The 18,850-nt window shown below is 38.6% G+C and overlaps 1 protein-coding gene across 1 annotated transcript in view; it reads right to left on the bottom strand.

Moving 5' to 3' along the window:
* LOC136856964 (thymidylate kinase) overlaps nucleotides 1-18,850 on the bottom strand; it is a 116,709-nt gene that overhangs the window by 66,954 nt on the left and 30,905 nt on the right. Inside the window, exon 2 of the mRNA XM_067135258.2 lies at nucleotides 13,091-13,225. Within this exon, the coding sequence (XP_066991359.2) occupies nucleotides 13,091-13,217 (127 nt within the window). The 5' untranslated portion in view covers nucleotides 13,218-13,225. The remainder of the gene's footprint in view (nucleotides 1-13,090; nucleotides 13,226-18,850) is intronic.

The following is an 18,850-nucleotide window of genomic DNA, read 5'->3' on the forward strand; positions in this document are numbered from 1 at the left end:
GTCGTACCCATTTACGCACTTTGCTTTCACTCATAACAGTATCACCGTACACTTCGCAAATCTGTCAATGAATTTCTGCAGCAGACAGGTTCCATGCTGACAAAAACCGTATCACTGACCGAACCTCACACGCAGCGGGCGAGTTGATAGTTTTAAACATTTTGAAAGCACAGAAGAGAACCGTACAGGTAGCTATGGAGCTAAAACTGAGCACAGTTGTTCCCGAGGCATGCCGGTACACGACACACGCGCTCATTGCAATATGCGCGCGAACTATTAGTGTCTACAACAAAATGGACCCTACTTAACACATTGCGGACCAGGTGCCCTTCACCCCACGCACAGCCCTGTTCTCGGCCACCTTCTAACTACCTCTACGCTGGAGTGCATGCATTCAAATAAACTGTCAGAACTTCACTATCTTTTGAAGGACTACTACGTATTTTTCTAGTGGCCTTCCTGAATAGTTGTTGAAATGCACGGTATTTCTTGAAATGTATTTTGGCTCATAGTTTTCGGAAATATGGATTTTTTTATTAGGGGATCAGTTGGCCAGTAATCTTTCAGACATGATTTCTTCACCTGCCCTATCAATATACATAGGGCAATAATTTTTTAATTTCCCTGCTAGTGACATTAGTTCACTTTAGTGTTTTAGGGGATACGTTATGAGAATGTGAGTTCTGCTCATAGTATAAATTTGTCTATTCAGCTACATACTGAAAAAATTCCTCACCAAACATAAGTCCTGCCACTTGTCCTATGTTTCCAGATTCATTAGGCCATACCTTTATACCAGGAGCACCTTCAAAATCCCCTAGCCTAGGTTCACTGTTGTCCATAACCCAGTTGTCAGAAAACACTACATTATTTACAATATTTAGAATATTTACACCTGTCACACAATTATCAGACTCGTTCTGCACCACGTGAGTTCCACACCTTGAATATAAGACTATATCCGCGTCATCACTTGAAAAATTTTCGTTAGAAGATATTTCATCATCGAACTCTAAATATTCAGCATCACTTAGAGATTCGGAGCCTGTATCAGCACATAATTTGCGAATAATTTCATCTTTGTCTAAACACGTGCGATCCCTGGGCACTGCCATCTTGCATGGCTCTTTGCACTTTGTAAACATGTTGTCAAGAAATGCAAAGAAAATCTATGATATGAAGAATACTCGAAAAGAAATGCGACTATCGATTGTGTAGAACCATACATAACAGAGTTCTATCACCCTTGATTTTCAAATAGTTCCAGTATATCTCAAAAGATAGCACTAAAGTTCAGTCTGCTGGGTCTGTTGCTAACACGAGATAACTCGGGACCGGTCCGCAACGCTCGGCTAAGCAAACACGAGTTTTCTCGGGACCAGTTCACATTGTGTTAAAAAACACGCTTCATAAATCCCTCAACTTCCATATCAAATAGGCCACTCGTGATATTTTTTTTACAAACATGATCAATGTGTATTTCTCAGTTCAATTCGGCATCAATATGAAAACCCAAAAGTTTGACTGACTGACTTTCAATATCTTTCGATAATCTTAGTGTGAGAAATTGAGTTTTATCTTGATTGCACAACAGTTTATTGGATGAAAACCAATGCATTGCTGTTGCAAGAGCTTCCTGTGACATCTGATGCAAACCTGAGATGCTATGGTGTTTTGTAATTAACATTGTATCGTCCGCATACGATATAAGAGCATGACATTTGACATTTTGTGGTAAATCATTGACTTGATATACATGTTGATTCCCATAGGGAATTGACTGCCAGAGTGAATAAAAAAGGACTGAGGACAGAGCCCTGTGGCATACCAGTTGTAACTTTCTTCAAAGTGGAATACCTATTTTTAATTGAGACAAACTGATATCTGTTATTTAAGCATGACTTAATTATGTTCAGTGAGGGATACTCGCCACCATACATCTCAAACTTTGCAAGTAAAATTTCATGATTAATACAATCAAAAACTTTACTTAGATCACATAACACCGACGAGATCCCCTGCTTGTTTTAAAAAGCTGTTAATATCTGATTATCAATTTCAAGAACAGCAGTAGTAGTACATTTACCTTGTCGAAACCCAAACTGACAATCGGATAGGAGATTGTAAGTTTCAAAATAGTTGCCAAGTTGATTGTACAAAAGTGATTCAAAGTGATTTTAGAAATTATTGGAACAATTGAGACAGCACGATAGTTCTGAAGAAATTCTTTGTCCCCACTTTTAAATAATGGAATAACTTTAGAAATTTTAAGTAGATCAGGGAAAACCCCAAACTCTAAACGCTTATTAAAAATAAAAGCTAGAGGTTCAGAAATCAAATGTATTATTCTTTTGATGATGTAATTGGATAACCAATAACAATCCATACTCTTGGAGTTTGATAATTTTAAGCTAACTTTAATTATTTCATCAGGTGTGATTTCAACCCAATGGAAAGTGTTTCGGCAGGGGGTTGATTGTGAAGAAAGTTACTCGTAGCTGTACCTGTTGTCTTAATTTGATCTCCGATTTCTTTTACAGAGTTTAAGAAATAATTATTCAGTTCTTCCGCATCGAGAAATGAGTCTTGAGTTCGAGTAGGGATGTTTTCTTGTACTATAACATCCCATGCCGCCTTGCATTTCTTGGGTGCATTCTCAATATATTTTTCACAAGCTAAAGTTTTGGCTTGGATGTTTTCTTTTATACAACTTTTTACAATTAAGATGACCTTTATACATGCCATTCTGCTCGGTTCCTCCTTGACAAGCGTTTTTATAAATTCTATACAGCAAAAGCATTCTTTCTCTATACTGAGTCAATTCATCAGTATACCAGTTCAACTTCTTGCTTTTAAGTTTACTATCACGACTAATTTTTACCAGTTCATAATTCAACCAATTTATCTAAAAAGTTTCCAAATACAGTTTCAATATCATTTTCACTCATTTGAAATTCAAATACAAAGCCCCAGTTAATATGTTCAAGATTTTCAATAAATATGTTAATATAATCATCACCCTGATTTTTTACCCACATTAGAACAGGTTTGTTATTGTAAATTATGTCAGGCTGGTTAAGATATAATGATATAAGTATTGATCATGATCTGCAAAACTCCCACCAACAAGTCAAATTTTATAAAAATCTCTCGAAAAATTTACAATAATATTATCCAAGCATGCATTATTACGTGTAGGTAGCTTGTTTGTGAAAGTTAAATTTAGAGCTCTTAGTAAATTCAGAAAATTTCTAGAAATCTGCGCATCTGAATGAGCCATCTCTATGTTAAAATCCCCACAAACAGCAACTTTGGCCTTAAACTTCAACATTTTTTCCATTACTAATTCAAAATTCTTAAGAAACACATAAGCATTGGCATTTGGAGATCTATCCAAACTAACAATAGGGAACATGCATGATCCGGGGTTTTAATTAAAAATATGCTAATCTGATTCAATATTTCATGCAGAATTCAAAAATGTGATCATAATGTACAAATAATAACTCCAAACATGATAAAAATCTACGAAAATGTCACGTCATGCAAGTACGCGATCTCATTGGTCTGACGTCATCGTACAGGTTGACTGAATTAGCAGACGAAATAACACATAGTGTGCTGTGAGAAGCAGGATACACTTCGCGTATTTCTACTTTACGTTAGTGTCTAGTATGGTTAAATTCGAGGTCTATACATTGGATAATAATCTGAGTGGTATATTTTAGACTTAAAATGAATCCTGCGCAGACAGTGAGGTAGAAAACTTATAAATGGTGTAGAGTTCCGATGTGCAATAGCACATCGCATACCATACCAAACAAATTGTTTATAAATGTTCCAAAGACGTAAAAACTAGGGAGAAATGGATTTTGGCGAGCCGGATAAATGCTGGTGATATATCGGAAAAGTTCACAGTTTATTTTTTTGAAGATTTTAACGTAAGATGAATTTGTTTGAATTTTCAAATCACTTTTCCACGTCAGCTGTTCTAGTGGTAAAACTTTAAATTTTAACGTATGATGCTTTATTTAAATGCTTCAATTACATCTTGTAATATGAAAGTAATAAACAGTGATTATTAAAGTATTCTCCAAACCTAATCTATGTTTTGGGTGATCCATGTCAAGATAATAAATCAAAGGGGTTATGAACCATTTTGACAGATCTAATTCTACCAATATATCTTGACATGCGACAGTTATGTACGGTATGTCTTTATTGAAGAGCTTAATTGGTAAAGAAATTTAGGCTATATCTAAATACTCTATAATGTAACAAAGAATAGGCGTGTACATCATGAAAGGAAACAACGCGAATTTAACAAATGTATAACTCTACACAAAACCAATGCTTGTCTGTTGGAGTCTTATAAGTTAACAATGCTCAATTATAATAATTATCATAATATTAATGAAATAAATAACATAATTGCACACAGGTGAAAATAGTGATGTAGGTGTTTAAAATATTATCCAACTTAGCCTAAGTTTTAGGTTATACAAGCCAAGTCAATAAACCGCGAGTTGGCCGTGCTGTTAGGAGCGCGCAGCTGTGAGCTCGCATCCGGGAGATAGTGGGTTTTGAACCCCACTGCCGGCAGCCCTGAGGATGGTTTTCCGTGGTTTCCTATTTTCACACCAGGCAAATGCTGAGGCTGTAAATAAGGCCACGGCCGCTTCGTTCCCATTCCTAGGCCTTTCCTGTCCCATCGTCGCCATAAGACCTATATGTGACGGTGTGACGTAAAGCAAACAGCAAGAAAAAAAAAGAAAGAAAAGTAAAAGTCACAGCCCCCAAAGACATTCCTGTATTGAGCGACTAAAATGTCACCAGGACACTTTTCTTTCCTGATATGCTCAGCTTGTTAAAAGCCAAATGCAATTAATGTTATTGGCTTCACGCCCCGCTAACTACTTCTACGATTTTCGGAGACGCCGATGTGCAGGAATTTAGTCCTGCAGGATTTCTTTTACGTGCCAGTAAATCTACCGACACGAGGCTGACGTATTTGAGCACCTTCAACTACCACCGGACTGAACCAGGATCGAACCTGCCAAGTTGGGGTCAGAAGGCCAGCACCTCAACAGTCTGAACCACTCAGCCCGACTTGTGAAAACTAGATGAAGTCATATTTATCTTTATCATGTTTAACTTTTTCCCTCCACAAAGATATTTAATTCTCTTTCATGGGCCCTGGAAGTGGGTAGGCCAGTTGTCCCAACCATAAATATATATTTTTGGGGGAATGATAGATTATAGCCCTATAGTACTATGATATTTCTTTCTTTCCTTCTTTCTTTCTTAATCAGTTTATCCTTCAGGGTTGGTTTTCTCTCGGACTCAGCGAGGGATTTCACCTCTACCACTTCAAGGGCAGTGTCCTGGAACGTGAGACTTTGAGTATGGTGATGAAACTGGTGAGGAGGGCCATTACCTCGCCCAGGCGGCCTCACCTGTTATGCTCAACAGGGGCCTTGTTGGAGGATGGGAGGATCGGAAGGGATAGACAAGGAAGAGGGAAGGAAACGGCCGTGGCCTTAGGTGCCTGGAGGAGAAGTAGGAAAATACGAAAAACCACTTCGAGGTTGGCTGAGGTGGGATTCGAAACCCTTCTACTCAGTTGACCTCCCGAGGCTGAGTAGACCCCGTTCCAGCCCTCGTACTATTTGTTTTCAACTTTCATGGCAGAGCCGGGAATCGAAACCGGGCCTCCGGGAGTGGCACACATTAACCACTACACCACAGAAGCGGACTAGTACTATAATGCTACCTATATGTTTAAGTTAGTGCTGAAATCCGATTTCTTACTTTACTAATGCTGAAGGCACGAAAATGTAATGTTATTCTTTAATAGGGGAATCAGTCTAGAAGGAAACGTTGAAAGTGATGTGATATCTATCCAGGTTCGTTGTTATCCTAATACTATGGGTTACAGTACATTGCACGTATATAAAAGATGCCACTTACAAACTTGCTTGTTATCCGCGAATTTCTGCGGCCACAAAAGTCACATTTTTCAAGATTGATGATATCTACACATGGTAGATTGTCCGACTGTGCTGTTTTGAACCTTTCTTCTGTCATTTCGAAGTTATTCGCGATCATGAGTGATAAACAATCGGCTTTTAGCAACGGCTGATGCACAACGGCTGGTAGAGCTCCATGCGGTACTGGATCGTGACGTCACAGCGCGCCGCTTACGTCAGAGGCCGTTTCACTCGCCTTGCGGAAAGGCACTATTAAATATTTTTTTAATGGTAGAAAACAAGGCAACATACCACAATGTAATACGTTTACGTACTGTTTCATTGGTGTACTTTTCAAAAAAAATATTTTTGAAAATGATGCATGTTCCCAATTATCAAATTCTGATCAATGAGCTTCACACAACTAAATTCTCCCTCTAATTCTACACAATATTGACTTATATAAATTTTTACAAATTTAGAACACTCTCTAACTAAAATCCCAGCTCCCCCATTTTTCTTTTTACTCCTACAAAACATATCTGCAACAGTATATCCAAGGGGCACAAAATCTTCTACTTGATTTTCAGAAAGCCAATGCTCCGATACACAAATCACATCAACTTTCTCGGTTTGGCAAAAGTGTTCTAATTCTAACAACTTATTTCTAATACATTGGATATTCACTTCTTTTGGATGCCATTTACCTCTCGCAAGTACTTTTTGTATCACTCATTACTGGTGGAGATTTCTGACCTGATGTTTCATGTACTGGTATTTTATGAATAGGAGAATAACATAGGCCTATCTGAGTTTGGCTACTTACTAAACTGTCTTTGATAATGGTTTGATTTGGTGACCGATCTGATTCGGTCACAGATGCCAGTTTTGGTTTACATGGCCTCTTAAAATTCATAACATTTTCTAGTTTACTGAGCCAGCTTGAAGAACAACTGGCTCTTTCTACTAGTTTTCCTGGTGGGTATTATAACCTAAGGGAGTTGCATTTTTCAAAGTACATATCTTATGATTAATAAAATCGTGAACATACTATTAACTAAAGAATAACATGTTTCGTTCTTGAAAGAACATCATCAGATTCTATCAAATCACATTTTTAAATTTTTACAAATTGATGAAAATTGTTCAGAAATGTAGAAACATATATCTTCATTATAGACCGGTATGGCTTTCGGCGTTCAGCCTGAAAGTCTCTTTGAATTCACCAAATGCAGCCATAATCCTTTGTAACTTGTTCTGTGGCTTCGTACAGTACTATAACCTCTTTAAACCATTCGAAACCGAGTCTAACCACAATCATCTTGGCCTCCTCCTATTTCTCTTATGCACAATGACCGAGTCCAACATTCCCCTAGGTAACCTATCGCCGTCCAATAGTCTTACATAACTCCATCACCTAAGCCTGTTTATACATACAACTTCATCAATCGAGTTCATTCCTAACTGAGCAATAACCGCTTCATTCTGAGTACCCTCCTGCCATTGTTCCCACCCATTTGTACCAGCGATCAGTCTCACTACTTTTATGTCTACTACTTCTCACTTATGAATAAGTTATCCTGAGTGCACCCAGCTTTCACTCCTGTAAAGCAAAATTGGCCTGAAAACATACCGATAGTTTCGTTCTGGAGCAGACTTCCTTCTTACAGAATACTGCAGATCACAACTGTGAACTCACTGCACTAGCTTTGCTGCACCTTGATTCAATCTCTCTCAGTACACTTTCATCCTGGGAGAATATCCATCCTAAATACTTGAAATTACTTACTTGTTCCAGCTTGGTATTCCCAACATGACATTCAATTTTCCAATTTTTCTTACCTACTGTTGAAAAAGCTAATTTTCGTATCACACTCATTGCACCTATTTTTAAGTTCCAAGATATTGGATTGCAAGCTTTCAACACAATCTACCACTAAGATCAAGTCATCAGCACTCCAAATTACTTACTACATTTCCACTTAACTGAAACCCTCCCTGCCAATTTATACTTTTCAGTAGATGATTCATGTAAACCAAGAATAACAAATGTTTACAGACTTACCTAACACCTGTAAGTACCCTGAACCAGGAATACATTCCACCATCCATTCTCACGGCAGCCCAATTGTCAATATAAATGCCTTTGATTGCTTTTAATAATCTACCCTTAATTCCATAGTCTCCCAGTGCAGCAAACATCTTTTTCATCGGCACTCTGTCATATATCAATGGAACATAACTGTCTATTCCTCTCGCAGCATTTTTCAATTACCTTTTTGCAATTACCTGGCGCATACTGGAAATCTGATCCTGACAACCGCTCTGTAGTCTGAAACCACACTGGTTTTTATACAACTTACTGTACTCTCAACAACTGATTGCACCCTCTCTTCCAAAATGCCAGAGAACACCTTGCTTAGTATACTGATCAATTAAATACCTCAATAGCTGTTGCAATCTTTGTTACCTTGCTTATAGACAGGTGCAATTAACACTTTCATCCAATCAGAAGGTACCTTACTAACTCTCCATGTTAATCTTATTACTCTATGAAGCCATTTCATCCCTTGCCTTCCCACTATGTTTCACCATTTCAGGTTTAATTACATCTATTCCTGCTGTTTTATGACAATGGAGTTTATTTATCATCCTTTCCTCATCCTCATGCATAATTTCATCAACATCATTGTCCTCCACCCCATGAGCTCTGTTTGTGATGTCGCCAGAAAGATTTCCTTTTATGTTGAGAATTTTTTAAAATATTCTTTCCACCTGTCCAGTGATTCCCTGGAATCTATTATTTCATCTGGTTTCCCAAAACACTATTCATTTCCTTTTTCTCCTCCCTTGATAAGATTCTTTATTACTGTTCAGAAAGGTTTCCCTGCCACTTGATCTAGCCTTCCAGGTTATTATCAAAATCTTTCCATAACTACTTCTTGGATTCAACAATTATTTGTTTTGCTCTGTTTCATTCATCTGCTCACACATCCGTGTCTGCATCAGTCCTTGTTTGGAGCCATTTCCGATACACCTTCTTTTTACATTCCAAGCTGCTCTCACTTTATCATTCCACCAAGATGTTTGCTTTTTCCCATCTTTACGCATAGCTGTTCCTTGGCATTCCCTTGCTGTTTCTACTATAGCATCCCTGTATGCCACCCATTCTCTTTCTATATCCTGAGCCTGCGTACTGTCTATTGCTTGGAATTTTTTGCTAACCACATTTATGTACTTCTGTCTAATATCCTCCTTACGGAGATTTTTAACCCTTATTTGCCCACAGACAGATTTCACTTTCTCTATTCTAGACCTAGAGATATTTTGTTCATTACATATCAGATAGAGGTCTGCATCATCAAAACGTCCCCTGAATACCCGCACATTCCAAACAGATGTCCCAAAATCAATGTTGGTTATGATATAGTCTATTATGGATCCAGTGCTCCTGTCCTCCCATGTGTAGCAGTGAATAGCCTTATGCCTGACGAAGGTATTCATAACTGATAATCCTATACTAGCACAGAAGTTCAGTAAACACTTCCCACTCCTATCAGCTTCCATATCTTCCCCGTATTTATCTATCACCTTCTCATATGTTTTTCAGTTCTATTTCCAACTCTCACATTGAAATTGCCCATTAGCACTATCCTCTCCTTACTGTTGACCCTGATATGATGTCACTCAGTACTTCATAAAAATTTGTCCACTTCATCCTCACCTGCACCCTCACATGGTAAATACACTGAGACTATTCTCATCCTAATTCCTCGAACTGTCAAATCTACCCACATCATTCGCACATTTACATGTTAATGGAAACTATGGTGCATGCAATAATAATTAATAACTTGCCAGGAAATAGAATATGCCCTCAAGAACTGCAAAAACAGAAAAGCACCTGGACCAGATGGTATACCTGTATAAACCCCATAGCACTACAGCCCTTGAAGGGCCTTGGCCTACCAAGCGACCGCTGTTCAGCCCGAAGGCCTGCAGATTACAAGGTATACCTGTATAAATATTTAAAAATTTTCAAGAAGACCAATCACTTGATATTCTGATAGAGCTATTCAATCTGGTATACATCTGACTGACTGACATCAACTTCCATCCCTATTCCAATTTATCTTCAAGATTAACAAAATGTACACGTCTCCAACATGAAGAACACTGACTTGTTGAATTTTTAACCAACATGAATGAACTTTATTTCATCATCATAATTATATGTTTTAATCTTCGTGCCATTTTATCATATCTTTTAGCTTTTGTATCATCATAACATCAATGTATTTTAATTGTTTTGCCATTTTGTCAAATTTTAGCTGAAGATGTTCCATAATCGGAACGAAACATGTACTAGAGATTATATGGTTTATGTTATGTAATTAATAAACCTATTATATAGAAATTGATAAGTACTGAAAGGTGGGAACCTACTCATAACTTAACCTTAGTTGTGCTGAGCCAATACGGAATAAATATGAGATTTATAAGCTGTGTGATAGTTACCCGTATACTCCAGAAGCACATTCGCACTCTCCTGCATGATGGTCATTGGGGCATTGCCCAGATGAAACAACTAGCCAGGCAGCATTGTTATTGGCCAGGGATTGATAGTGACATCGAACACTTCATCAATGCTTGTACCACTTGCTAACTACATCAGAATGCTCCACCTATGAACTTGTTATCCAGGCTACAGGCTGCCAACCCTTGGGAAAGGGTCCATGTAGATTTTGCCGGAATATTCTGGAATTCAGTGTGGTGGTTGTTATTGATTCATTGTCTAATTTTCCTTTTATTGTTCAGATGTCATCAACCACCACCATTGCCACAATTCGTGCTCTCCAGAAGATCTTTACCACAGAAGGCTTGCCTCAAACACTGGTGTCTGACAATGGAGCTCAGTTTCTCTCTGCAATCTTTCAAGACTTCTGTGCTACTAATGTATTCATCATATCCTTGCACCCCGCTTTCACCCTCAATCTAATGGAGAAGCCGAGCGCCTGGTCCACACTTTCCAATGGGCTATGAAGATGATGGTTCAAAGTGGTTTACATAAAGAGCAGCCGTTATTAAAATTTCTGAGTAAATATCAAGCTTTGCCAGGTGCAGATGGACAGTGTCCCGCATAGAAAGTACATGGACGTTCTCATCAGACTTTACTCTCTTTGCTACAGCCTGGACAGCGAGGATGCAAGGACACTAAGGGCAGATTTGGCAAGGGTTATCTGGTCTATGCCTGCACTTTTCGGCCCTCCCCTAAATGGATACCAGGGATCATTGACGATGTCATGGGAGCCCGGACGTACCAGATTCAAACGGCCACACGGATGGGTGCCAGGCAGCAGGACCAGCTTTGCAGGCACTATGAACAGCGAGAGAACATAGATGTTCCACAGCCTCCCCATCCTTCAATGGCGGAACATGCATTAGAAGCACTAACTGAGATGCATCCATTGCAGGAGTCTGCTCAACCCATGGACCTGGAGACACCCTCTGCTGCCATTCCACTAAGTATTACAGCCTTACCATAGTGTCACCGCAGCCACCATTGCAACTGTTTTTCACCATACCTACAGACTTAGGAGGGGAGGGTTTGATAGCGCTGGTTCGAACATTCACCGGCTGCAGGCTGCTGATGATGTCTAAGCCGGTTAGGTGAACGCAGCTACCGGTATATATAGGAGTCATGTTGCTGGGAGGAGCAGAATGCCTCTCCGAGACAGTCCAGACAGGCTTGCTCTGTCCAATGGCTCTCTAACACCGCAATCCAGACACGGCGACTTATTGTCATTTAATAAGGTGACGAACAGGTGGATTTAGTTGTTGTCGTATGGAGTTTCACTCCAGGACTTAGTGCCTTCAAGCTTTGGCATATGAAGTATTTGTAAGAGTATCGTCCACAGGGCTATATGTACATTGGCTTTATTTGCTGTTTGATCAACGTTGGTGATACCGCGACAGCTGGTTATTCTAGACTGTAAAAGATTTTGTAAAATGCAGTTTGCCGAAAAATCAAGAAAATAAGTATAGTATCTTAACCATTGGGCATGCAAGTGGATAATTTTAGATTTTTCTGTTAACATTGTGTCAGTGAACGTAAGCTTATATGGATTTCAGTATGAAGACTATTATATTTTATGTTAATTTCTACATTCGAAGGATTGTGAGGTATTTGTATTTTAATTGAAGATCAGTTAATTAAAGTGTTGCACTGGAACTTTAATATACAACAAACATGATCCTTTAAAACAGCCCGAGTCCAACACAAACAAAACCTTGTGATTCGCACATGTGCACCAAGAGTACAGCACTATTCACTTTGACTCAAGAGATACTATGAACCCTCTGTGGAAGAGTGGTGGCGTCGGCTTTTGGATCCCTAGACCACAAGTTCAAACCCAGCAGAGGTGGTCAGATTTTTGAAGGGCGGGAAGCAGTCCATTCAACACTCCACATTGTACAATGCTGCATGTAAAAGATCACTGGCGACTCATTTGGTGTTTGCGCAACAAAATGAATTAGAAAAATTCAGTACAAACATCCAAAAGAGATCTGGTTTATTATTTCGCCATCTAGCAGGCCAAGAATAAAACAGAACTTCAAAATTGATGAGCAGACAACCAGAAGGCATCAAATTAAAAATGCACACACGACAGCTTAGGTCACATTATTATTATTGATATTATGATCTTGCCAAGTTTTTGGCTGCTAGCTCTGAGACTCTAGACCAAGAAGAATTCCCTAATTCGATAGGGATATTCCTTTCAGCACTAATACTGCCTTTTCTGTCTAGTTAAATACTCTTCACTTCTGCAATTGTGCGATTCCGCTGAACAGCACAACGGAGAGCACTTGTTTCTGATTTGACTACCCTTTACATCACTGCTCTAAACAGCAAGTGAGTTGTACTGAACACACTACTACACTAAGCAGCTTTGCTAGTACGTTAACTGGTAGCACTATAATCAAACAATCAAGCCAGATCATACCATGTACAAAATTATCAAACGATGTGAAATGATATGGTAAAAAATAAATCTTGCACTTAAAATCCTAATTCTGACACAAGTTTCCATCATTTAGAACAAAATTTAACATTTTTATACCTGGGAAGGTGAGAGACTCAGCAAGTATTCCTCGGCTGGTAAGAGCTGCTACCAATTTCTTGCACTGTGTTGACTTCCCAGCTCTATCACAACCCTCCAGCACAATCAATGCACCTCTTGCACACATCCTGAACTCTGAAAATGTGTTACACAGTGGTCAATAAAGAACAAAGGATGGGAGAGGTAATGTAAGAAGATGATAATTAAGTTTCTCTCTCTCTCATGTTGATTGATACTTGAAGGGACAAAACAAAACATAATTAATACTTTCCTAGTCCTGGGTGAAAAGTATTGTAAGTACTACAGGAAAGTTTAAGACTAATGGCAGAACTATTAAGCCTGTAACAGCTTATGGTTGATAAATGGAACAAAATTCTAAATCTACTAAATCTGATTCTAACAAAACACGAAGGCTAGGTCTGTTACACATCTCCAGAGTAAATAAAGATGACGAATGAAAAAATAAGAGATTCTAGAGCTTTTTCAGAAAAACTGTCATGCCTCTGCTTTGAATAGGATAAATTTTACATGTATGTTTAGGTTACAAATAAACAAAATACAGCAGTAAATTGCCAACCTATAAATGCCAAAACCAAACAGTGGCCTTTGAATACAGAATTTCCCAAAAATATAGGTGGCTAGTATTTCGACTTAGCAGTCTTAGAACATGATATAAGAAACCTGAATTCTGGCCAGGATATTACGGGTTTGCTAAGTAGAGGCTACACAATTGCTACACTTGTGAGCTGTGCAGATTACTGTACTTATTCACATATTAGACCTCCCACCCCAAGCTTTATTTCTTTTTTTTTTTCAGGACCAAGAAGCAAGCTGGCCGTGCGGTCAGGGTCGCACAGCTGTGGGCTTGCTTTGAGAGCTGATAAGTTTGAATTTCACCATTAGCAACCCTGAAGATGGTTTCCCATTTTCACAACAGGCAAATGCTGGGGTGGGACCGTTGGGAGTGGGGAGAGCGTGCTTTAGATATTTGCCGCCGTTTTCTCAGTAACACACAATGTCGGAGCAACAGTTGCAACCCTCCACTGCACAACGCCATCCTCGGACCAGCATTACAAACGAAAACACTTGTGCGATTAAAGACATTATTGGCGAAGATCGATGGGCAAGAGTATCAGAAATTGCAAAACCAGTCAGAATCAGTTATGGCAGCTGTCAAGCAATCATCACAAACGACCTACAGTTCCGTAAAGTGCGTTCTAGATGGGTCCCTCGCCTTTTGACCGAAAATCTGAAGTTGAGATGTTTGGAGTCTGCGAGGAAACATGAGTCTACCACTACACTCCCGAATCCAAACAAGCCAGTAAGGAGCGGCATAGGAATGGAGAGGCAGCACCTGTGAAAGCCAAGACTCGACTGTCAGCTGGCAAGGTTCTTGCAACCGTTTTTTTCGATCGGCGAGGCACTTTGCTGACTGATTTTCTGCATGAGCAAAACCACAATCAGTGCTGCTTACTACTGCAAGCTGTTGAACAAGGTGAGGGTTGCACATCGCCGCAAAAGACGGGACCAATCGATTCGACAGGTCATCCTCTGCCACAACAATGCGCGGCCCCACACTGCAGCTCTGTCTCCAAGCTACAGGAAATGCACTGGACTACACTTTATCATCCTCCTTACAGCCCGGACTTATCGCCCTGCGATTTCCAGAAGCTCTAGGAGGACAACGATTTGAAGATGGCGAGTGTGGAAGACTTTGTGCGCAACTGGCTGGTGACACGACCCTGTTCTTTTAACGATGAGGGCATCAAAAAGCTGCCCCCTGCTGAGACAAATGTATTTCCAATGCAGGAAACTATGTGAAAAATTAAATTGTAATTGCCTTGTGTTTTTCAGTAAATTATTTTAAATAAAAAATAAAGTCCCATTTATAATTGATTCCTCCTCGTACACACATACTTGAATTATGAGACTTAACAATATGGACTGCCTAAAAAGAAATATAGATTACAACAGGTACGTATCTTACTATACTCTTTAAATTCATAAAACAATAGATCATGGTTTCATAGTCGGAGCTTTATTAGGTGATATTATAATGAAAGCTCACTGCATTAGTTATGGTACATCTGATATCAGTTTCATTCACTGTACTACCATCCTGACAGAATACATATCCTAAGACAGGGCTGTCCAGCCTTTTCATGTAGTGGGGCGCACCCGACTCTTGACTAAGGAGGTGTGGACGCCGTTTAATGATGATGATGATAATAAAAATAATAAACATGTAGACTAATATTTAACCCTCCGTTAAACGCGCGCTCTGTTGTAACACCGCTACACGCGTGCGGACTGACAGTCCGCGATTGTTTGTAAGCTTCCATTCTTTTTCATTTCCATTCTTTTTCCAGGAATTCCTGATTTCTCATCTGTCAATCTGTCTTACATCATAATTACTTTATTTTGATTTTATTTATATTGATAAATTTATATATAATCTACATTTACAAGAACATTTCAGTCCTTTAGGATAAATTAGAAGTTATCAACTGCAAATCACAGGACTTAGTAAAACTAATTTTAAATTAACAATAATTGGTTTTTAATTTACTTCTTGGAATAAAATTGTAATCATTACATTCTATTCATTGATGTATATCGCACAGAAGAAGTCACGATGCCATGATATTCTTGCCATGGAGTAAGTGCATTTAATTTCATTCACCTTATCAACGCCTGACTTCGTGTCATTATAGAAGGTAATCATTGAGGGTTTTGATCCATCTGAATCGTCATCAATAGAATGGTCTTCATGGAAAGTAGATAGAACCAATACAACTTTGTCTTTTCTTGACTTGTATGACACAAGGGTATATAGCGATTTGTGCATGTTACGATTTCTTGTAGCATTTCATCGCTAAAGAACAATTGCAGAGCTTCAACTGGCGTCTCAGTATTCATGGCAACTCCTACTACTCCAGGCAAGTGTTTTATAAGATTATCAGGTTGCCTGACCCTTCCATTACGGTTCATTACAGGCCGATGATTCCACTGGGTCCCGTCCTTTCCAACATATATTTCATGCTGCTCACTTTCAGTCACGTCCTCTTCACCCGTGGACTGTTTGCTCTCAGAATTACGATCATTATCGTTTACGATGTCCCGATCACTATCATCACTTGCACCAACTTCATCGTCGTCCAACCACTGCTCGATTTGATCTGTAACTCTCGGAATAAATTGCACCAACTCCTTGGAAACAGGACGCAAAATAATAATTCATAGCTCATTTTGTAATATCGTGTTTATCCCACTGTAAATAATCACAAGTGGAAAATATATCAAAATGAGCCCACTAGTACACTTGTAGGTAATAAAATTATATAATTTTATAAAAAATAGTACCGGAAGAATGGATGATTTACCAAAAGAGTTAGTAAGATTAACAACTCACCAATACACGCCTGCAGACTCAGACTCCGCAAGTCTGCAGTTGACAATATAAACTTCTGTAATTGACAGCTCGGCGATTAAATAGACATGCTCTATTGGTGGAAAAATATCTAATTCCCTCCATGGGAACTTAGAATTTCTACTCAGACATTCTCACCCCATCACGGCCTTTGTATTGTTGCAGAAGGAAGCTACAAGAAGGCAGCCTGTTCTGCCTTGTATTTTTGCCCTATGATACCAAAGATAAAGTGCGGACTCTCACTCCGTGGCGCGTGTAACGGAGCGTTAATGAATATTTTTAAACGTATCGTACTATCCTCTCTAAAGAACTAAACTGGGAAATGCCTTTTGGTCCCAGCATCAATGACGGTGAAAACCTGACTTTCAACTCCCTATGGTAGAGAGGGGGTAACGGTTGTGTATATACATATATATTGTACCAGGAACCATTGGTCACCTGTAACGTAATTTTACGAAGTCCGATATTTGTAAAGGTACGGCTAGACTTTACAAAGGCACGGCCAGGCATTCAGTCCACATCACCTGTTTCATGTTGCTGATGACGTAATAGCACGTGAACAAGTCATGGCGATCTAGAACTTGCCAGAACATTTTCCAAAATATAAACCTGTTGGAATTTCAATTTATAAACTATATCACTTGTAGCCCATAGTTCAAGCATAAACCCCTGTAAATTTGATGAAAATTGACCCATGGAATTAGAAGATATTCAACGAAATAGAAATACTATTTTCCACAAGGTACAAGAGACCGCCCAGCTAGATGATATAAAAGAGAGCTGTTTGGACAGAGTCACCAGTTCAAGTTCAGCACTCACAACTGTAGCCTATGCAGGCTGGTGAGAGTGGATTTATATGCGACGTTCGAACTCAGTACTTAACGCGAAGAATCTTTAAATGGACTTGTAAATTCAGTGAGTGCTATGACACTTGGAAATTCTTCGACTGAATATCACAGTGACTTGTGATGATTGTAGTTATTAATTTTTTTTTTTTAAACCACAGTTTAAGATGTTAGTAATTCAACAAGTGATAATATTTTAATAGAAGCTACTTAAAGCTTTTAATATAAACAATCGTATGTGAATTAAAAACATTTCTTAGAGAATTACAAACTACTTAGCCCTCTGAAATAGACTGTTCCACAACCGTACTTTAATGTGTACATTTAGAGACTGTGTTGAATTGTGATACATTCGTGGCGAGTGTGAGACATTAAGTTACATTCTTTTTCTTTCAGGTTCAAACTCTGAACTTTTCAAACAGGTGTTTTCACTAATGGACTTTATTGTCATGTGTTACTTTTTATAAATATTACGAGATTTACACTTCGTCTTCACAAGTAGACTTTATCATTGCATGCAAACACTTGTAAAATTACGTGAAATGAGCTCTACGATCAGATTTGATTTCTACAACAGCATTTGAGAGATACAATTTCGTTAACAAACTCTGTTTCTAGTGACAGTATTTTTAAATTTGATTTTATCAGTGGAAGAAAATTTCGTTCCCAAGTAATAACACTCATAATTATTCATAATAAACTATGCTTTCAATAGACTAATCTCCGAGCGACATGATCTATGTGTAATTGAACTGTGCTAGAGAGAGGCTGATATCCGAGTTATATTACTTACGAATAATTGAATTGTGCTTTTAATAAAATGTTATATGTGAGTGACATTAATTATGGACTATGATTTCCAGTACAATGTTTTGAAATATGCTGCCAATGATTGAAATAACCCACTCGTGTGAACTTTACCAAATAATGTGTTATGCTAAATAGGACACTTCCAAAGTTAGAGATACCCGGTTGGACTTTTTCGTGTTATACAACTATATTTGAATACAATAAATCCTGACGAGTACCTATTGCAATCATCTACACTTGTCCACGAGGGAAGAGGAGACTTAGTTTGACATGTGACATTGGACCTTGGTTCAACGAGGGAATCAAACGTGGTACCATGGTGGACACCATGACATCCGACTACAAGGGGACTCAACGTGTGGTTCGCTGAACTACATGTTCTCCAGTCCAGTCCAGTCCAGTGTTCCAGTAATAAAGGTGATATAAGTGCTTTAAAAAAACTTTGTGATTCCACCAAACTAACTTTCCATTTATGGAACGGTAAAATCAATTATTTTGGAATGGGTAGCTCAACAAACACTATAAACTTTAACTGAAAATCATTTGGGTCTAACACAATTGTTTAAAGGGCAAGATTGAATTTTACAAGACAAACTTTATTTTCTATTTCACAATTTTTGGAAATGTCAGTGTTAAATATTTTGATGAACTGTAAGCAAAGGTTTGCATCTCAAG

Source organism: Anabrus simplex, chromosome 1 (assembly GCF_040414725.1).
Source record: "Anabrus simplex isolate iqAnaSimp1 chromosome 1, ASM4041472v1, whole genome shotgun sequence".
NCBI classification, from domain to species: Eukaryota; Metazoa; Arthropoda; class Insecta; order Orthoptera; family Tettigoniidae; genus Anabrus; species Anabrus simplex.